This window comes from Pithys albifrons, chromosome 9 (assembly GCF_047495875.1).
Source record: "Pithys albifrons albifrons isolate INPA30051 chromosome 9, PitAlb_v1, whole genome shotgun sequence".
NCBI lineage: Eukaryota > Metazoa > Chordata > Aves > Passeriformes > Thamnophilidae > Pithys > Pithys albifrons.
In genome coordinates, this window is record NC_092466.1 from 9,197,039 (window position 1) to 9,220,216 (window position 23,178).

General features: G+C 37.0%; 1 protein-coding gene across 1 annotated transcript in view; it reads right to left on the reverse strand.

Moving 5' to 3' along the window:
- Positions 1-2,667: 2,667 nt before the first annotated feature.
- The window catches only part of NHLRC2 (NHL repeat containing 2), a 34,436-nt gene continuing 13,925 nt past the window's right edge, over positions 2,668-23,178 (reverse strand). Inside the window, exons 6-11 of the mRNA XM_071563562.1 lie at positions 16,025-16,124; positions 15,358-15,589; positions 14,787-14,909; positions 13,527-13,736; positions 12,204-12,429; positions 2,668-10,354 (exon numbers count right to left, since the gene is read on the reverse strand). Coding sequence (XP_071419663.1) covers positions 10,089-10,354; positions 12,204-12,429; positions 13,527-13,736; positions 14,787-14,909; positions 15,358-15,589; positions 16,025-16,124 — 1,157 coding nt within the window. The 3' untranslated portion in view covers positions 2,668-10,088. The remainder of the gene's footprint in view (positions 10,355-12,203; positions 12,430-13,526; positions 13,737-14,786; positions 14,910-15,357; positions 15,590-16,024; positions 16,125-23,178) is intronic.

Consider the following 23,178-nt stretch of genomic DNA (forward strand, 5'->3'; position numbering starts at 1 on the left):
ACTTGCTTTGTATCACATCACCACATCTTTATACAAACACAATGCTTGACACAGGTGGAAAACCTGCAGAGGTCTTCTCTTCCTTATGACCAGGCAAAACACAAACTGTGAAGTGCATCCATTAAAAAAGCCAAAAAGATGTAAGAATCTAACACAAGAAGAAATCAAATAAAAAATGTATTCATAAAATATGTGCCCATCAATAGATTTACAAAGTCATCATCCTTACCCTTCCTTCAACAGAAGGCAACGAACAACAGAAAGATACTACTTGAATCAAATCATATTAAAAAGCTGCTACAACATATTATGCTCCCTCTTCGAAACCACATCATCTTTTTTCTAGTCTAACAAAAAAATACTGTACTGCAATTAAATAATATTTCTAAAACCATCTAATGGAACTATTAATATATTCTTTCAAAACCAAAAGCTGTCCCAGAAAAGCAAACACTAAAACTATAAACTTAAAATGCCACTGAACTTGTTTCCATTACACAGATCAACCATGACCAATACTCTGTAGAGATTTGCTAGTTGTTTATTACCTTATTAAGGTCTGCAGTCCCACTATATAACACTGCAGTCCCATGGCAGATGGAATTCACTACTGAATATAAAGCACAGGGGTATGTTTAACTAAGTATTTGGTTTTACTGAAATGACCTCTTCATTGATACCTAGCTACTCTTTAATATTGCAGCTTTGTTCAGGGTTTGGAAAATATACCCACTGTTTATATATACCCTGAGCTCTTGCTGGGAGCTCTGAGGACTGGTATTCACATGTATTCTGCTTAAGGGAATGCCTGAGATGGAAAAACTATGAAGAGATTTAACTAAGGGTTACAACCTGCTAATGCTTTTCCAAAAAAAGAAGGAAACAACATGTGCTGCTGTAGCAATGCTTTAGAAAGCAACTCTTTTACATGCAAAGGCTGAAGTCCTCACCTCTGCTTTGATTCTTGTGCTTAAAGAAAGAGTAAAGGAGAACAAAACAGCTTTAGAAAGCCCAGTAACAGCAAGGGTAGGACTTCGCTACACACACTGGCACATGAAATAACCATCAGGTATTGTTTTCAGCTTCTGGTGGGACTGTGTGCACAAAATACCAGGGTGACAGGCAGAAAAGATAATATTCAGATGAAGCAGCAGGCGCATGATTTTGAACAGCCACAGGAAACTGCTTCAGATGGGAAGGACAGGGCAGGGAGTGGAGCTGTTTAAAGCCCCATTTACTCAACCTCTGGGTAAGTACCTCTTGGCAGGAGATTGCAGAATGCTTTGGCATAACAAGAAAATATCTTGGCCCAGTTAGTGATTTTAACATGAAAGGCTCCTTTCCCTTGCCTTTAGAAACAACCTAATTAATAGTTTCCTAGAGGAACGACTTTGTGACCACAGAACTCTCTCCTGGGCAGTGCCTCCCTGGCCTCTGGCAAAATGCACAAGCCCAGCTCAGTCACAAAACTGCCATTATACACAAAAGCATCATAGATTTGTTCGCACACAGAATGTGCAAGTCTGTGTACACACAAGCTTATTGTTTTAAGAATACTTAGAAGTTGGGGTGAAGGTGTCATTGCAGAGATGACAACTGAAAGCCAGCAAATGTTCAGCTTTATGATCTGAGGCAAGTGCTCAGAAGATGCTGAAAGATTTTGTGATCCTGCCTAACTGAGTTAGGCTTGGCAGAAGCTTTTGATGCACTTTATAATAAAACAGAAATTACAAATAAATTTTGAATGTAAAATTCACTTACTGCATCAGGCTAAGCTGAATATATTTCATCTGAATGGAAATCAAAGAAAGTTGAGTTTTATAAGTAGTATGCATAAATGTTTTAAATATTGAATAGATGAACAGACATGAGGAATAATCTTTAGTGGAGTGTAGAGGAATGACACAACACAGTTACACTGCTATTTCTGGGGTTCACCTACAGTAAAAATGACAGAATTTTTGGCATGTGATGCTTGCATTACTGGGAAATCACTGTACTAATAGAAACAGGATGAGCACCACAAATAAGGGATTATCTTCATAGGCATGTTTGTATCTTTCTTCAGTTGTATTGGTGCACAAGAGCCTGTATTGGCACTCTGTGTCCACAAGTTCTGTGTCAAAGCTGCAAAACTGTTATCTGAGTAAAACAATAGTAATAAAACAATTATATTTTTAGAAGCTACTGTTAATACATGGTTCAACCATCATTACTATTAAAGAAGCACTCACATACTGCGAAATGTGTTTAGGCACATGATGTGGCTCACAAACTGCTTCAAGGGGAACTCAGTGCAGAGAGATCTATTCCAGCAGCTACATTTACTTTGGGATCTTTGCAATAAACTGAAGGCTACAATCAGGCAGCCTGTGACTCATCCAATACACCATTTCTAAACTCTCTTATGTAGAGAAATGAAATAAACCCAGATCTCTTGTTTTCAGACCCCTGGGTAACCCTGAAGGTGGGGAGTCCTCATGACTCACTGTCTCACTGACTCTCGGGTCACTCATGAATGTCTGACACCCACGGCTGCAAAAGAAGCATGAAACAAATAGTATTTCTTAATTAAAGGATTTTAATCAAGCTGTAACACCTTCCAGCAGACACATTTCATAACTTCTAGATCTGTGTTCATGCAAAGATTGACAGACAAACCCAGCCTAGAAAGAAAAAATAATTTTTTTTAATGTTTATTTTTCCATGAAAAAGCTTTACAAGGAGAAAGGTTTCACAGGAGAAAAACGTACATTCTTTAATCACTGTTTATTTGTTGGGTTGATATCCAAGGCTGACATTTCTTCTACAGTGTATTTATTTGTTCTTATAATATTACAAGACATTTACCTTTTATTTAAAAAGGATCATAGTCAATGAATATTGTTAACACTGTTAGGCAACTGTCTGTGAAGAATTTACATTACCCACATCAGCTGTAGATGAAGTGCTTTCGTTTTAATGCTTAGTATATTTTGTAATAACAAATATAAACCACATCTTTTAAATGTTCAGATATTTGAAAGGCTTTGCATCACATGTAATGGAAAGACAAAGTTTCAGTATCTCAGAGCAGACAGAAATATTCCAATGTCCACAAAGCAACACTGAAATTCTCAAAGAAAAATTAAAAAAAACCCCACCTGTCTTTCCCCTTAAACCACATGGAGACATTTATTAAGGTGTTAAGTGCTCAAATGTGACTTTCTTCACTAGTATTATAATGCTGGGATTTTTAGATATCCCAGCATCAGAATCTAAAGGAAGTTACAGTTTCACAGTGAGAGAACCTGACCCTTCCCTACTGCCTCTACAGAAAACCTTCTGCCATGTAAAGAATCTCTGCAGAACTGAAGAACAGACGAAAAAAAATCCAAAACAAAGACCAACCCTCCACCCCTCAAATACCAAGAAGCATCACCTTTGCCCTTTTATATCAGTGCATGTTTTGCCTTCCATCTCACTCAAACAACAATTTCAGCAAGCTGTTTGAAGTCTCCCTACCAAGTTTGTTCTGAAGTGTACAAAAGAGGTAATAATAGCTTCAGAAATAAGTTCACAAGATTGAGAAAAAGACACAACCACATTTTGAAGTATTTTGTAAGAAAAGTAGCTTGACAAATAAGCACCTTAACTTCAACTTAATTCAAAAACATGAAGAAGGAAAACTCTTCACAGTTTCAGAATTAGTAGAATTAAACCCCTCTGAAAGTTGCAAACCATGAAAGTCAAATACCTTATTTCAATCAGTACTCCAGATTTCTGTAAAGAAGCACTTTCAAGTATTGTTATGAAAGGCACTGATTTTTTTCCTTCAGCCATCATGATGCAAAGGAAATGCAGGATTTCTGTCACACTGGGCCAAACCACTGGCCCTAAAGATATCTGTCACTGCCTTGGAGCACCTCAGTCTCAGTTTCACAACTACCTTTTTTTTCTTTATTGATTTCTTTATAAAATCATATGGATTCATCACAGGTTTTAATGATACTATGATTAATGATATATTAATGGCAATGACTTAGAGAACATTATGTTTCAATTGTTCTAATTCTACTTTAAAAGTGAAATTAGACAATTTTGAAGTTAAATATTTGAGATATAAAACATTTAGCAATTCTGTTAATCCACTTTACTATCAATTCAAAATTTTTAAAATCTAGAAGCCAGTTATCCGACATAGGCAACTCTCAGGAATGAATCCTTGATCACAGGGTTCAAACCCAGGTATTTCAGTTTAATCAAAAGCTTGGAAAATAGTCTCTTTTTTTAAAAAAAAATGAACGTAAAATCTAATTGGGAATCATTGTCTTGCTTTCTATGAAGTCTGACAATGGCCAGATGGGTTGAATTACTCAATCCTTACTCAAAATGGGAAAGAATACATGTGTGGAACATTTCTGAGGCATGTGGAGTACAGAGCATTAAGTTAAGGTACATGTATAAACAGATTTTTTCAGATGGGATTTCTATAGCTCAAAATGGTCAATACTTCAAAGGAACCAGGCAAGACTTAAAAAATACTTGCAATTCTTTTGCTTAGCCCCAGAGCCTGCAATTGGACACAGAGTTCTCTGGTACTCTTGAAAGCAATGGACCACCAAAGAGGTAAACTAAGAAATAAGTAATTATAGCTACGCAAACATTCCTCGACTTGGACAGCCACGATTTCTTGCTTCTTATCTGAGATAAAAGTGAATTACCTGATTATAATTAAGTGCAACCTGCACAAGACAGCAAATTACATAATAGATAAAGTATTTCATCTATAGCATCGAAATTTCCTGAACCAAGAGCCATCAGAATCCCTGCACAGGCTGCTCAAGTTTGATGGGATGTTCTGGGACATCAGAAAGAACTACAGGACATCACTGGAGAGGGCCAGAGGTAAAGATACAAATTCTGACAGTAGCTGCATCAGCTAAAGCCTGATGAAGCTGACCTGAGAAGATGGTGTTTACATCCCCATCCCTAAAGAAGGGGAGGGGCAAGGAGGTGGTGGAGGGAATTATCTTTCCTACTTGGATCCCTCTACAATAAGAAGATACTGCTTGCATTTCATTGTGGAAACTACAGGAAGCAAAGACAGGCCCAAAAACCTAAACAAAATCCCCCATAACAGTATGACGAAGAAGCTGAGATAAACTTGGAAATTCAGTGATAGATGTGCTGAATCTTGAACAGGAATGAATCCTATTCCTTAATGAGAATAGTGATTTAACCTATCATAGTACAAAAATTATAAAATATAGATCAGCTGCTTCTGATGGAAGACAGTTATCAAATTGGGTTATATGAACATAATGGAATGTAAAATATTAGAAATACTGTTTCTAAATTCATGACCTGTTGCTGAATACAAAACCAGATGTGGTGGTTTAAATAATAATCAGACCTCACTTTTCAAAAAACTATCTCCAACTACTTGTCACCAACTGTGCTTCCCTTGCTTGGGACAGAGAAGCTCCACTAATCCCTGACAAACTGATTTCAATGAAAAGTGTAACGATAGATTCTAAATACTAAATTGTTGCAACATAAGCCAGTAATTTTAATTGATTATATGAACAACAGAGCTGTCAGATTTGAGGGGAGAGTTACTGGGGGTGGCTGATGAGCTGCTGTGCCTGGTAAATTCTCCTCAGGTGGCACAACTACAGCCTGGAGAACACAGACACATAATGTATCACAGCACCTCTCCCACCTTATACAAGGAAGAAAACTTACTTTTGAGTTGCAAAACAAAGTTTATGAACACACTTCTGTTGGAGTGTAGCTTCAATGTATCTGTGAGGTAAGTCTTAGTGAATAACAGTGATTTAAAAAAATTACACATCTTAAGAATGTACATAAATCTCTGCTATTATCTGCTAAACTATAAGTCATTTATAACTAGATGTATCACCTATAACTCCACAAAGTCAGACATTTAAAGCTTCCAGGTATGTAAAAAACCTTGTTAGAAATCAAAAATTCAAGAGAATTTGTGGTCAGTAATACCTGTCTCTTTGATAAAATAAATAGTCAATAACTAAAGGAACAAAAGGAAACGCCCCTAAAAGAAAAGTCTCTTCATTCTGATCATCCCCCTCCTCTGAGCAAGAGATAAGGAGTATGTGTTTCTTGATGTTCTCTCAACAAAACAGTTTCACTTATGCTTTCAGCTACAATATTTGCCCATTCAAATTAAAAAAAAGTGCATTAAGAATATATACAATATATGGGAAGCCATATGCACCTTTTCTCTAAGCAGATAAGGCATTAACATGATACTATAAAACTACTTTCTCATGTATTACCCATCTGGTCTGTACTTGCTTTGTATCACATCACCACATCTTTACACAAACACAATGCTTGACACAGGTGGAAAACCTGCAGAGGGGTCTTCTCTTCCTTATGACCAGGCAAAACACAAACTGTGAAGTGCATCCATTAAAAAAGCCAAAAAGATGTAAGAATCTAACACAAGAAGAAATCAAATAAAAAATGTATTCATAAAATATGTGCCCATCAATAGATTTACAAAGTCATCATCCTTACCCTTCCTTCAACAGAAGGCAACAAACAACAGAAAGATACTACTTGAATCAAATCATATTAAAAAGCTGCTACAACATATTATGCTCCCTCTTCGAAACCACATCATCTTTTTTCTAGTCTAACAAAAAAATACTGTACTGCAATTAAATAATATTTCTAAAACCATCTAATGGAACTATTAATATATTCTTTCAAAACCAAAAGCTGTCCCAGAAAAGCAAACACTAAAACTATAAACTTAAAATGCCACTGAACTTGTTTCCATTACACAGATCAACCATGACCAATACTCTGTAGAGATTTGCTAGTTGTTTATTACCTTATTAAGGTCTGATGCAAAAATTGTTAAAGTCAGTAGAAGGATAAGTTTTGAAAAGGCCTTGAATTACAGGTACTGTAAGACAGGTCTGGGAGTGCTGAGCGATACCAACCTGCTTAGAACTTTTATATCAGGAAACACCAAAAAGCTCAGTTACCATACAAAGAGGTAGCAGTCATCAATATATTTGATTTTTCACTATTTAGACAGAGCATAACAGTTTTTATTTTTCTGTATCATATTTCGAAGATGCTTTCTGGTACATAACTGAAATAAATTTCTGCAGCTTGTACATGCTATTTTGTTTGCCTGTCTGGTGAAATTTATGGCACTTGTTTTACTGTAAGAACACCTTGCAAACCCTGGAGGAAGAAATGGAAACAATATCCTTAAATATCATCAGGTTTTTAAAAATGTGCTTTTCTAATTAAAGAACATTCAAGTGTCTGTGCACTACAAGTGAAACAGGAGTGACTCTGGGAATGTGTGTGCTGTCCCTTGGACAAACAAAAAACAGTGTTAGGCTGTCTGATCAAAGGCCAATCACAGTGAACACACAGACCGAGCAAGGAGCAGAACATTTCGGTAGAATATATAACTACAATACTATATTTAAACATCATACACTATGGTTAAATTAAGTGAGGAATATAGTCTTTTCCCTACAGCAACAAATGAATTAAAAAGTGTCAATAACAAAACAGATTTGTTGATTTTTATTTTTTTTTTAATACTGGACTACAGGCAGAATTTCACAATTTCATCCAATTGAAATAGCAAAATATAATGTCATTCTAGATGAAAATTTGAGTTGGGGTTGTTCAGCCTGGAGAAGAGAAGACTCTGGGGAGACCTTATAGCACCTTCCAGTACCTCCTAAAGGAGCTAAGAGACCTGGAAAGGGACTTTTTTACAAGGGAATGTAGGGATAGGGCAAAGGGGAATTACTTCAAACTAGCAGAAGATACATTGAGATTGGATATTAGAAAGAAATTCTTTACTGTGAAGATAGTGAGGCCCTGGCACAGGTTGCCCAGAGAAGCTGTGGATGCCTCAGCCCTGAAAGTGTTCAAGGCCAGGCTGGATGAGGCTTGAGCAACCTGGGATAGTGGGAGGTGTCCCTGCCCCTGGTAGCCAGGGTTGGAACTGGTTGATCTTTGAGGCCCTTTCCAACTCAGGCCATTCTCTGATGCAGTAAAATGAGAGAAGAAAATCCATCTGATGAATTACACATTCAAGATAACTGTAACAATTTGGTTCATTATTCTGAACTTTTGAAACTAATGCTTGTTTTTTTCAGAAAGCAACAGAAAATTTGTGGGCTATCTAGAAGCTTATCTAAGGTTTCCTGGCTATTACACAATGGCAAACAGACAAACAAAAAAATTGTGAAAGACTGAGCTATACTAAGTGTAAAAAATAGCAAATGCCCAAATCAGTTTCTTTATCTTCATCCTTCCAATAGCATTTGCAATCTGTGAACAAAGTAGCAAAGCTTTTTCATTCTTCAAAATGGCATGTGAGAATTGAGAAGCTTACCCAAAGGAGCTGAAACACTGAATTCGGAAAGTTGCTTAAAAACCAAACACAAGAAAAATAATAGTGCAGCCCTTGCCTTACTGACAGGTGAGATAACAACCATTTCTGGTACCACAAAGAACTCTCAGATAGACTGGCATTTCAATGGAAGGAAAACCACACCAGCCCATATGGTTCCCTTAAAACAAAAGCCTCTCGGGTTCATGACCAACATTTCAGTCAGCCTTTAAGTGAGAAAAAGCAACAACAACTGATACTGGGGATTTGATGACAAGTGTCAGGAATAATGGTGACTGTTTGAGAAAAGACCCTATAAAAATTCTTTCACTATTGCACTTTATAGTGCATGTGAAAAATGCAATCTTCAAACTTAAAATCATCTTCTCTGAACTGATCGTCATGACCAGAGCAGGAGCCTAATCCGATTACCATTAAGGCATGGTGGAAACTCTTCCAGTTCAAGGAAGAAACCTGCACACATCCCCGCCCTTCCCCGTATTCCTGCTACTTACTCCGAAAAACTGAGGGAATTTCACTTGCAAAACACTTTACCACAAAGGCAGAGTTTTTCAATACAGTTTAAAGCACCTTACTCAAAGGTTAGGTTACCTTTTTCTAGCAAAAGATGAGAACCTATAAACATGAATGTAAATAATCCATTATTAAATATACAGTTCTGGTTCTGTGGCTACTACTACAAAACTGGGACTAACAAAGACTTCAAAAGACTCTGAATCAGACGTCAAGAGTATCATCTTCTTTACAATATTACTTATTTTCAAGACCAAAGACTTCAGACAAGTTTTTACAGAGAAATCATAAAAATAGGAAAGTGAATCACCCTGCTTGAAATGGTTGACATTTAATTTTTGAAGTTTAGATATTTAACCATTATCTACCACCTTCTATAAAATGTAAATTGGTATGTATCAGAAAAGCTCCAGCATGGTTTTGTGGTGTTTTTTCTTTATATATACACACACGCTACAGAGAGGCACATTCTTTGTTAGAAATCACCATGAAATTCTTCCGTACAAACTTGAACACTTCCTTTCACAGAGAATTTTCCATGATCCTATGCTCTTCATATAAGGCTGTCATATTGAGTTAAAGCAAAATACCCAGTTTGCATAAAATCAGAGTTGCACCTAGTTTAAGATGTATTTTCAAAATACATGTGTCATAAATGTCATTGCAGAAAAATAAGCAAGATACTTCTTTTACAGACTGGAGAAGGAAATTATTCATTTTGACATTCTATTAAAATTTAATAAGGGCACAAAAATAATTTTGAACTGTTAGTCCAAAATGATCTAGCTACTCTAACAGTAGGTACAGTGCAAAGAGCGTCTTACAGTAACATCACAAAGTAACACCTGCTCTTTCAAAAGGACTACAAAAATTGTTGCTCATTTCTTAGCCTGGCAAACATCCAATATGCTCACAACTGGCAACAGAGTCTACAGTATTACAGTGTTATTGCTGCTACTGTAATGCAAAGAAATGAGGTTGCGATGGTAAGTTTTCCCCTTAAACTGTAGGGGACCTCTACTTCGTTTTACCAGGTTTACTATTTCTTAGCTTTGTCCTAAGTTCCAGGAAAACACCGGGAAAAATTATCTATTTGTACTTTCTCCTATAGAAACAGTGGATAGCAAAATAAAGTGTGAAATTAGCTGGCTTTGGGTTAGTTGGTTAAAAACGTGTGTGTCAGTTCAACTTGAGTGGAGCTGCCTTGGTTTGCAGCAGCGATGTGCACCGGCTGGCTGAAGGAGACTCCTTTCATCATACAGGCACTGCTACCTTTGCTGCAATAGTAGAGGCACACTTTGACAGCCAGGACAGCTTCAGCTGACAGGCAGCTCCCAGGCAACTGAAAGGGAATGACAGTTGGACAGGAAACATCCTTTATTTCTCCACTCAGACACTGTCCTTGAAGCAACCACGTATTATCTGTAAGAGGGCAACAAATTTTATCATTAGGGCATTTAATACCATGTCTGAAACCTACAGAAAACACTAATTCTACCTATAGACAACAAGGACTTTCCACGTGCAACACTAGAGGAAATTTCCTTCCTGATTTTTCTAGTCATGACTGAAAAAAAAAGTAATTTACAAATGCTTTTTTATCAGTCATTTAAAGGTGGAGAGACCCATAGCTTTGTGTCAGCACTGTAGGTGTATAGAATCATAGAGTTGATAGGGTTGGAAAAGACCTCCGAGATCATCAAGTCCAACCCTTGGTCCAACTCCAGTCCCTTTACCAGATCATGGCACTCAGTGTCATGTCCAATCTCAGTTTAAAAACCTCCAGGGATGGGGAATCCACCACCTCTCCGGCCAGGCCATACCAATGCCTGAGCACTCTCTCTGGAAAGAATTCTTTTCTGGTATCCAACTTAAATTTCCCCTGGCAGAGCTTGAGCCTGTGGCCCCTTGTCCTATTGCTGAGTGCTTGGAAGAAGAGACCAACCCCCACCTGGCCAGAACTTCCCTTCAGGTAGTTCTAGACAGTGCTGAGGTCACCTCTGAGCCTCCTCTTCTCCAGGCTAAACAAGCTCAGCTCCCTCAGCCCCTCCCCACAGGACTTGTGCTCCAGTTCCTTCACCAGCCTCACTGCTCTTCTCTGGACCTGCTCCAGCACCTCAATATCTTTCCTGTGTATATATTCAGTATACTTGTTTAAATGCAATAGAACTGCAATCTCTCCTACACACTCCTACATTTGTATCAGAAATCTAACACTCCAGATAAGGTATCTGCCATAAATGCATAAAACTGCAGGCAAATTATGGCATTTCCAAACAGCAGCGTTGGTCTTACCAGTGGGTTGGTGCAATTTAGCAATGCTCAGGCTGACTGTGAGAACAAAACTTGGGTTTCACATTCATTTAAATATTTGAGAGCATGTGAACTGAAAAATTACTTGTACAATACATACACCAAACTTATTGCATTGGACTCTGTACTTTACTGAGAGATGGATGAAGTGCCTTTTTTGGCATTTTTTAGAAAATACCTAAAAGTTGGCTCCAGAATTTATGAGCTCAAAAAGACTTGATGAGTTTCAGTTCCTTGCATTCTCCAATTTTTACTGACTCTTGAAGCCATCACATATATTTTTACTTCAACAATATCTGGAGGTTTTGCAGACCAGAAAGTGTGCCAGCTCTCCTGGAAATAGTCTATTTGTACTCCAAAATCACAAACTGAGATGAGAAACTACATTAAATCTTGAGTCATGTAAACAAACTGCAATGCCTGTATACTATTGTTGATTGCTTTTAAAAGAATAAATATGCAAGTATGAATTATAACAAAGTAGGTTCAAAGTGGTTAGGTACAAATGTGTCTCAAATACTTTTTGGAAGAGACAAGAGCCAAAACCCAGGAATTTCTTTCAGGAATATGCTTTGGCTTCATAGTAAGCTTTCTCCCAAAAAACAGACAGTAGGTCTGGGATGACCTGTCCGAGGGCAAGCACCAAAGGGGATCAGTATCTCTCTGGCAGCTCATTCAAAGAAAATTTAAAAAAATAAAATAATGCAGCATGTATTAATTCAAGCACAAAGCAATCTAACAGGTGTTCCTTATTCTTCTTATATTTGCACTCCAGCTGTTAAATGTATCAACTCTAAATAACATGTATTGCATCACAAGGTCAAATGGGAACACAGGACTGGAAGGCACATCTTGATTCATCAGACTGAGATCCCCTGTACTGCAGGATGTGGTGATATAACCCACTTCCTATCTTAACTACTCCTGTTCACCTGATAAAACAAGATAGGCACATTACCTTCTGCTGTGATAAACCAGGAATTGGGTGCTTCTTCATTCAGTTTCGAATCTGGAGGAAGAGTCAAGTTTAATAAAAACTGAATTGTCTGTCCAGGAGACACAGTTACTGAAGGAAGTTGAACATTTAGGGCAGATTTAGGCAGTTTTGGAAGGTTTGTTATTTTATCCTTTTGCACAGGCAGGTTATCTGGAACATCACAAGCTTCTGGCTTCAGGATAGGCAACTGTAAGTAGAAATCAAGCAAAATATTTATTTTTATTTGTACTGAAAGCAAATGGACTTTCACCACAATACAATCAGAGTTTCAAAGCTGACAAGGACTAGGGAAACTGACACTTGATATTGTTGCTATTGGCCTAAAACTTTCTGACAGAGTGCAACCATACTACAACAACAAAGAAAATGGGAAGGACAAAATGGTTTTTTTAAAATGAAAATCCCCTGATTAATCCAAATAAAAACAAAATCTACTATTATAAACCATAAAATCAACAAATACTGTAGAGTATCCCTTAATTTAAAATTTCAACAGTTGCACTACATTTCTACCTTAAATAAAACATAAAGGGGTTTTCTTATAATCTGGTGGTAAACTGCATGCTTAGGTAAAAAAATCCAAGGTTATAACTATGCAGATTGCACAGTAAAATAGAGGGGAATTTCCCAGAAAAGCCAACAACATTTTATATGGTATGAGAATCTAAACATACACTAAGATTACATTAAATGCAAGAAACATACAGGAAGGCAGTTGGGACCATTATGTCATAGACACACACATATGTCTATATATTTGAAAAAAATTATTCAGAAATACTGCCAGTGTAAGATGGACAGGAGCACAGGTTTTTTTAGAAGCAAATACAGCAGTGCTCAATTAGACAGTGGGTTTGATCTGACAATTTGGAAGCCTGCTATGTATTCTGCTTTAAGTCACTGACCTTCCAAAATCATCTCTTACAGCTTAATTACAGGGCACAGTAATTATTTTAAACTCCCAATTGTTACAAATTGCTTATGAAATGCTTTCACACTGAAAAACTGGGCTGTACTTTTTAACAACTCATGTTTCTGTATTACTCTTTTCTAGAGGATGGTCATGTTCTGTTTTCATTCAAAAGTTGCCTTTCCAAAGACCAAAGCTTTCAACAACTGTGCTAATAGTCAATGTTTATTTTCCTGATCATCACAAATCACTCTGTGAATACAGCTGCTGTACCCTAAGTTAATTATATCATTTTTATGCTGCTTGCTAAAGTCTGTAATAGTAATTTATACCAAGCAACACCACTATCAGCCTGTTCAATAAGTATTACTTGCCATGGAAAGAATTTTTGTTTCCAAGTCCAGCACTTTAATCTGATGATTATTTGTGTCTGCAACATACATCAAGCGACCATTTTCTTCAACACACAACCCTCCTGGTTCATTAAAAGCTGACTGTGTAAAGCTGGAACCAACAACATTGCCTGCTTCTCCTGTGCCTGCCAGGGTAGCACAGTTCTTCATCTTGGGATCTACAACCTTAATCTAAAACAAATAAAGACAAAAAAATTTCACTGAGAAAAACACAGCAGGATTTAAACAGTCTGTGTTGTCTTATGTTTCATATTTTTAGAAGCCAGCACTAACTTCTGATTGCCTTAACTAAGTGTGCATTCTAGAGTTAACATTCTTTAACAAGTGACATGGCCCATCTTCTGCCCTCCCATTCCATGATGGACTTTACTTCTTCCTTTGGTCTTCATTCAGCATTCCCTTCCCTTATTATACCTCTTTGGATTAAAATGGCTTGTTTTAATATGTTTATTGTCTTTCTGGAAACATTTGTAAAACAGTAAGGGCGTAACAGAACTGGCAGGCTAATTTCTAGATTATTTTTCTTCTAAAAATAAATGTCTGGTTTTTTTCTTAAAGTAGTATCAAAAAGTTTATAATGTTTTAAATAATATGTGAAACAAAGTATCATTTGATACAAATTTTGATAAGGAATTAGAGTGTTATATACCTCTTTCTTCAAAGTAAAACAAAATTACTTCTCTTTTAATGCATCTAATCAGTGTACAGTTAACAACCTTCTAGACACGAATGCTTAGAAAACATCACATAGGAACAATCACACAAAACAATCTCTCTTATCTTAGAGTTCCACTGAGGCAACCCACAACACTACTTCAGAAAACTTAAGTGGCGTTTTGAAGGGAAAAACGAGTCCCCCAGTTCTCTTAGTTTTATGAAACCTGTAGTATTCCTCACTAAGCACTCCCAGCTCTTTTATTCTAGTTCATCATCGTTGGGAAGATAAAAGCAAAGAATCTTTAGTCTGAACTGTAACTCAGCACTTTAATTCACCTCCCCCAAGAGACCATCACATCAACACAAAAGAATGTGACAGCAAAACAATGGTAAATAAAAGGACCCACAGAAAAGGAAGGAAGGAAAGAAAAAGAACCCACAAAGAAACATAATTCATTTCCTCAGCTTAATAGGAACAAGCACAATCTTTGTACGCAACTAAAATAATTCTTTGCAGTAATAAAAATTTCAAAGTCTGTATATAAGAAGTTACTATATGCTTACCTTGTGATTATAGGAATCTGCCACATAGAGCAGCTTTCTTTTCTTGTCCCATGTTACTCCTAAGGGATGCTGCAGCTTTGCATTTATTCCTGCTCCATCCACATCACCAAAGGCAAACAAATTCTGAAAATGTATTTAATTAATACACTAGATTATTCAATATTGATATGAATTTAAATGATTGTCATTAAATGGAAATTCATTGACTTATAAAAAGAATTAAGACCATTTTCAAACAAGGATATTGAAAACTGGGAAGTGTGGATGCCAGCCATGGAAATGGAAATTCTCACATCTAAGTTATAAATATGAATCGAGCTGGTTTAATCACCACACAATGCTGACTCAAACTGGCTATTTTAAATATAAGTGAACTAATTTCTCATCTGAGGAGCAACAATCTGCACGAAAACCTGAGCATCACAACTGTCACACATTTGCATTCCAAGCAGTGAAGTTAAGAAATTGATGGCCACGGAAACTGATTTACCCTCTCACCCCAAAAGTGGCTCCTCCAGGTCAGGCTTGAGGAATATTAGTAGGGCAGTGTGGGGAAGTTTGAAGTGATTACCAATGGATCTCTCTCTCCTCCTACAAGGTGCTTCACCGCCCCGTCCCTCAGCGAGATGGTTCGCACGGTGCTGCTCTCACTGTCCGCCACAAACAGGCAGTTCCAGGGATCCTCGGGAGCCACTGACAGCCCCGAGGGCTGGGCGAAGCCGGCCTTGTGAGGGTATGCATTGTTCCTGTTCTCCTCATTCCCACTCCCCGCGAACCGAAGGCAGATTCCTTTCTTTAAATCACTAAAGGAAAACAAGACCCGGTTTCAATAATGAGTCTGAAACACCTCAGACATTCTGCATAAACAGAAGCTACAGAACAAGCACTTGTGAGTTATAAAACCAACTGTACTGCAGCACAAGGGATTACTCAATGTCTTTGGGCTAACTTTTTTATCACCTCAGTCTGTCACTCATTACTAGATAACTCGGTAAAGGCAAGGAACAGTAACATACAATTATATGAATGCACCTCACCAAGGTGTGGCTGTACAGCAAAAGTAGCATCTTTCATTTCAGCCAACAGATGTGGGAAAAGGCAGGCAGACTTTAAAGCACACACGCCTTTAAACTGAATTATTTTTAGTTTAATTTGATTATCTCTCTCTTTGGGGTTTGAAAGCTGTTTTTCAAGAAGACAAAGAGCAATTTCACATGTCTCTTGGCACAGTTGCTTACCTTCCCTTCGGGAGCTTTCCCCCTTCCAACATCAGTGCCCATATCTGATGAGTGCCTGCCATTGCTATCCATAAAACATCATCTTCCTGGGTTCCTGAAACTTTTAAAGGAGGATGTATAAACCAGATGAAAAAAATCCCACTTTGGAAATGTTTTATAAACCAAGAAGTCATCAAACCAACCCTGCTGTCTCTCCTCCTCTGCTCATCCTTTGCCATGGGGAAAAAAATAAAAACCCAATCAAAAAAACAGAGCAAGAGAAGTAGACAGAGTATCTTTCATCTACCAAAACCTGCAATTTTTCTTCTGTTTTCTTCCCAGGGATATAAAAATAATGGTTTTAGTATCCCTACCTGATAAAGGTAACGTTTCAAATGGATTTCTCTTTGCAAAGTTTTGCTATTATGTCTGTTTCACCTGTTATTTTTTCATTCATACCAGTCAATAAGTAAGTACCTACCTTTGCTAAGCATTGTTTTGGGGGATGTGATCTTAAGTTTTTTTACAACATTAAGGACAGAATTAGATATTTAAAAAAACTACTGGCCATTTTTTATAGGTTTTGAAAGAAAGTCTAAATGAATAGAAAGTCGATGTTTAGAAACTGCATTGAAATGGGGACACTGGTATCTTTCTAACAGTGTCCCATCCAGTCAGAGACAATATAAACCTATTTTTTCTAAATGAATGTATCAGGCATTGGAATAACCATGAGCCACTCAACTGAAAAATACCTTCAAGTTGCTCACAGAAACTTTTTATTCACATGAACTTACAAAGCACTATGCATCTCATAGCTGTTCCTGAAAATAATCATGGATAATCTTCCCCCCATCAAATATTTTGAAGTTTCAAAATAAAAGCAATGTTATGTGAAATGCTTGCAAGCATTTTCAACCTGAGAAGTTAGTCCAAAAAAAATAAAATTACCATCATTTGCCCAATTGAAATCCTGCTGGTTTTCTTCTAATCCTAAATCCTTTCTACACTACACAGTTTGAGAGGGGAAAGAAGCATCCTTCTGTCTGCAGTTCAATTTCCTTACACTGTGAGCTCTGTTCAGAATATTTGTGGTATGATTTTACAGTAGTTTATCTTCAGCCTTTTTAGTTTCTTGGATCAAGATACAAGTTTCCAAGACTTCTGTCAAAGTAACTCTGAGGACTCTTTCCTGCACCTCCACGTGGCTCCATGTTTTCACATAAACTAGAGCTCCAAAAATAAAACTCAAATTTTCAAAGTACCCAAAAGCTTTCTCTTGAGCAAAAAAGGTTTGAAAAATGAGTTGCAAAACAGACATTTTATGAGTTACCAGAAATGCTACCAAGGTTCCAACAATGCCAAAAACTCAATTAAAAAAAAACAAACAACCAAACAGACCATCACCTCCCTGCTCCAACATATCTCTTTTAGTTAGAGCTTGTTTCTAAGACATTTAAATTGAGCAAATGTGCTATGAAACCACTTCACTACTTTCTAGATAGTAAATGCTCAGCCTCAGGATTTTATATTTCCATTATGCATATCTTGCACTTTTCAGATGTTACTATTCTAAGTACCCTAGAATGAAAAATGTTAAAATCACTGGTCTATTCAGAAAATGAGCTTTTTCATCTTGCTATGCTGTGTAATTCACTCTGAGGGATCTCAAAAAGTGCTTTGTTAATTATTTAATATCCACTTTATCCACCAGTTAAATGAAGGAGTAAGACTTGAACTGAGCTCACACTGTTGAAAAATCTGTTCTATTAATCAATCCAATTCTGTCATATCATACACTGAGGACTCCCTTGTGACAGCTACACATTGAACAATTGAGTTTTCTTACTCTAATTCTGCACACTAAAAGACCTTTCAAATATCTGAAAAAAGCATCAATATTAAATACAAATTTTACTGACTATGTAAGACAGAGAGAAGATCCTTTCTTCACCTAGAGAACAAGGCGGTAAAAATAAGTAAGAGCTCCATAACTGTCACAAATTTTAACTCGAGTATTTTCTCCTGGATGGCCATTAGAACAAAGAGAATGGATACAAGCATGGAAACAGCAGAAGCATACTCGATTGTGGAAAATATGTCAGAACTTTAATCAAAACAAAACAAAAACCCACCAAAACCAGAAAAGTAAAACCAGTGCTTACAGCTGCACCGCTAAGGTATTTTATCACACTATATAGTTTAATGCTTTATGTTCTGAAACAAAAGACAGAAAAACTTTTTCTTTCAAGATAGAGCAGTTTGAGGATGTCACCACTGCTTGTTATCCTTGTACTGCTCTTGCAAGAGAAGGGGGTCAGGAAGAACCAGCACGTAAAATTATGGTAACGCCATCATTATAACTCCTTATCATCCATGAATGGAAAGAATTTATTTTTCAAGAATTTTTTATAAAACAACATAAAAGAACAAAGCAATTCTTTTACTTTTATTCAATTAAGCACCACATTCCAACCTATCCTGAGCTGTTTTAAAAATCCAGTGTAGTTTCTCCTTATTAGGGAATGTGTTTTCTTATCTTCAGTGCAGCCTCTATCAAAGCAAGGTGTACCCTTATGTTACAAACATTCCCTAATACTGAACCAGAGCTCTGAATGCACCAGCACTCCACATTATATGATGCTTCATTATATGATCCTTCAGCTCCTGAATCTGCCTCTGCTATACATCTTAGTTTTAAGAATTCACATTTCTGTACCCGTGTTTTGTGGAAAGAAGACTCTCTATCCAGTGAGGTTATAAAGAGGTACGTTTATTCCAGGCCTGGCTGCATGGGGGATAGTTCCTCCAAAAACACACACACCTGGTTGAGTTAACAACTGGTTTATATGCAAGTATGTTATACATATTTATTATTTCTTCATGCATAAACATTATTTTCTTAGAGAGGGCAGGGTTATTATAATGATTTCAAGAACTGATTTCCATTTTCTCCACCCTGTGCCACTCCTTCCTGTGCCTGCGCTTTTCCTCCTGGGAATTCGGGGCAGGGTCTCTGGTGGTCTTTGGGATGAAGTCAATGGTCTTCCTCTCGTGAACTTTTTACCTTTTGCTCAAAACTGCTTCAAACTGGACTTGTTGGCAACTGTAACTGGTCTAATTGGTGAATATCTCTACTTATCTTGTTCCTTTGACATATTTTCTGATTTATCTTCATTTCATAGGGTATCCTGGCTGTTTTAATTAGTCCAAGAGGCTCTGGGGCCTCTTGGTATGGCATCTTCAAGGACAGGTCTGTACCTTGTGAGTTTTGCTGTATGTTATACAGTGAATTTTATAATAACTACTGAGCAAATTCTGTGATAGGTATATTGATTAATAACATTATCAATCAATAAGCATAAGTCCCCCCAGTCACATGCACAACTTCAAACAGTGACACTGCTGACCATTAATGGTGAGTCAATCTGAATGCACAGAAATTATTTTGTTCTGCACCAGCCAACAGCAATATCTGTTTGAAGGGATTCCATTCCCAGGACTGCCCACACTTCCAGCTTCCCTGTCTGGGGACTGCATGCTTACTTCCAGTCTGGGAATTAAAAGCCTGGGAATCAAAGTTTCATTTTGTGGCTGGCACCACTGACATTTTCTAAATAGACTGAGGTCTGAAAATATTATTCCTGTTGACTAATTTTATCTTTAAAGAAAAAAAAAAACAAGGAAGAAGTTTGTTGGTACACTCATCCTCTGCAAATCCTGAAGGAGCAAAAGGGGCTGTACAACACATCCTGCAGTTCAGAGACAGGCACCCTGTCTCTGTCCACATCTCACCTTCTCTCAGGTCACAGAAGTTTAGAGAATTAAATGCAAATCTGACTGACAGAACAATAAGAGAATCGTCTTTCTTCGTCAGTGACACAGAGACAGCAAAGCCCCAAAGCAATGCTTTGGCACCTTAAGTCTGGACTGCCACAAGCACATACCATCCTCTTCAGATGACTAAAAATTAATCTTCTATTTTTTCCTGTGCAACCTGGAACTCTTTCACATTGTGTTGCATCACACAAACAGCATAACCCTTTATGAAATAAAATGCTTCTGAATTTTCCTCCCTAGTTAACACACCTTCCCTCCCATTAAGGGAAATCCTCAGATATAGATATTGAGCGGGAGCTAACAGGGAGGTAAAAGTGATGACTATAATGGAATATTTTTTTATTTCTTTCCCAAGTTTCCTAACTCAGGCCTTCTAGCTGTAATGGCAGTAAATATTTTAAAAAAATCCAGAGTAGAAGAGATTGTATTTGTAAACAACAAAGAACTAATCTGGATTATTTAGTGGTGGGATACATCACTGTAACTACTAAAAAAAGAGCTAAGTCTGGTTATGTGTTTTCCTCATTCCTAATTAACCCCAGCAAACCCACACACTTGATGGTTCTCCTTTGACTTCCAACACCCACATTCCATCTTCAAAAGCACTTTCTGCATCAAATGGGAACAGCTAAAAAATGTGTCTAGTTCTGACCCCAGCATGCCTGACAAAGCCTCTCTAAGACTTGCTAAGGATGTTTATTTTCAGCAGTTTTGCATCTGGAATTTTACATTAAAAACTGTATCTGATACCTCAACTAGTCTTTAGAAATCTGACTTGCAGTTTTAGCTTCTTTATCATGAGCATACATTTAATTCATAGAACAAGACCTCAGACTGTGGAAAAAAGAGAATGAGAACCATCCCTCCAGTACAAATATCATAATTTTTTTACAAAGGGCAGTTTCAAGTCATGGATTTCAAAATTATTGTAAGTTTGACAACTGTTAAGATGGCAATTGGGTTAATCCAAATGCTTCTTTTTACTGGAGAAAGGAATCATAATCAGGCATTTTGTCAAGATGCAGATAAATCCAACTTACAAAAGTACTCTGCCAAACTAAACTGTGTGAGATTACTGTTGAATATTCAGTCACAACTCCCTTACATTAAGACTAACATAGGTATCTAATTTCTTGATCTGTTTCTATAGTGAAAAAGTGAAATACTAATAACTTTTGTTGCTATTACTATTCAGCAATACAATGAACTCTGTGATCTCTTAGTTTTGGCTCAAAATAGAGAGTATTCAGTCAACAGTTTAACTTGGTTCCTGTAAAGTCAGTCAAGCAGATGGCACAAAAAACTGCCAGTTCCAAAAATTTCTCTCTCCTCACTTCTCTCCCCAACGCTTAAAGGAAAAAAACAAACCCAACCCATTACAGAACCCATTCATAAATCTCTTAGGAGGACATATGAAAACTTCAGTTAAATCCGTTTGTCCATCTCTGTGATTTTGTCAACAGTATGAAGCTGCTTGACCCACTCAGACAATATACAGAAGAAAATGCCCTTCAGAAATCCTCCCAAAGCAAGACCGGGTGAGGTCCTACCTCACAGCAGTCCTGCACTGTATCTTCTTTATTTCATATTTCTCAAAGGACTTTTCCCCCTTAGACAGTTCTTACAAATGAATAAAACCCTATTATAAATATTTCACTTTATTTCAGTCCTATCTTTAGTGAAGTTGCTTTTTCTTTCAAATTTCAAGATTTTTTTTTTAAAATTTGTAATTTACAAGGAATTTAGGATCCTTCTCAAGCAAAGAAGTCAGACAATGCTGCTTTATGTCAACAATGTGTCTAACAAGAATTTCTGTGAAATTGAAATTGTTTAAGGGCAAATGCAGCCCAAAGCCAAATGGGTATCTTAGAGTTTGTACTTTGCATAAGAAACTGCTACAGACAAGCAGGGCTTTTGCATTCCAAATAAATCCACACTGCTACATCATGCAGTCATACTACATATGAAACATGTTTAGAATAACCTAAGTTTTGATTTGTCTTTCTTATTTTCAGATCTTACCAAGGAAAATACCTTTCATGGGACAGCAAAATCCGGAATCTCAGTGACAAAATGAAACCAGACTAGAGGGAAAAAGAGTGACATGCAGAAAGTATCGTTTCAAGATACAGACAAGTTCAGACCTAAATAGTTCGTGTATGATCTGATCTCACCCAGGAAATAGTAATTGCCTACTGCTTAAGTGATTATTGTTTTTTTTTTTTGTAAAATTAGGGAAGAATTGCCATGAGTAATTGAGAAAAAAAAGAGAAAGAGTGTTTGCACTGGAATGCAGTGGTGCTGAGTAACCCTCTAGCAGAAACACAGTGAGGAAAAAAAATATTACATACTTTTGCCTTTTAAGGGCTATAAAAATTGCTCCAGTATGATAAGGTACTGTACGTTCATTTAAATAATATCTATGTAAAAATTAAATTGACGTAAAAATTTCCTACTACTTTACTGAAAGGATGGTCAATACCGCACTTTGGGAGTTTCTATAAATAGATCACAATCGTGCAATTTAAGACCAGATGCTGGAATGCAAAACACACGTTATGTCACCAAGCACAAGTCATTGTCCTGTTCCTCCCAGCAAGAATGCAGCTATCATGAACATTTCATGCTCAAATCAACTGTGCATTAAACTATCACTTGCTTTCAACACCCACTAAATAAAAATAGAAGGGAACAACAGAGAAAGCTAAAAAAGCACACAGTAATTTCGTAATGTATTTTTAAGCTGCTGGCCCTTCCCTTCCATTTCCCACACAATCCGTGTCAATGCAAATTTCAGCACCACCCTCAGCAAAGGCAGAATTTAATACATGGAGTTCATTCAAGAATTTTAATGGGAGGCCAAAATACAAGCTCAGTGGCCACAACTAAAGAAATAAAAGAGATGATATGGAAGAATACTGTCTGTCTGAATTCTGCCATGTGTTTTGCCTCCATTGACTCCTCTGCATTAAAGGGAGACATTTGTGCCAACTTTCTTTTAAATGGAGTTTCACACGCACTTTTATCTCTTTGTCTCAGACTTCAGCATGGGGCAACAACAGCCTACTTATGAAAATACTACCTGGATGCTTAAAAGCATACTACTTAGTAGTATCTTATAATAACTTATCCACATCCTCATAATGTTTTTCTCATAACTTTTAATTTCTCAACAAACTATATATTAAAAACTTAAACAATCAAGTCTTTTAATTGATCAATATGTACTCTAAACCCTATGTAGGAGTAAACTCAAGAAACATCAATGATACAGGCAAAAAAATTCTCTTAATAGGTAATCTTTTCCCTTTGAGACTTCGAGAAAAGTCAGCATA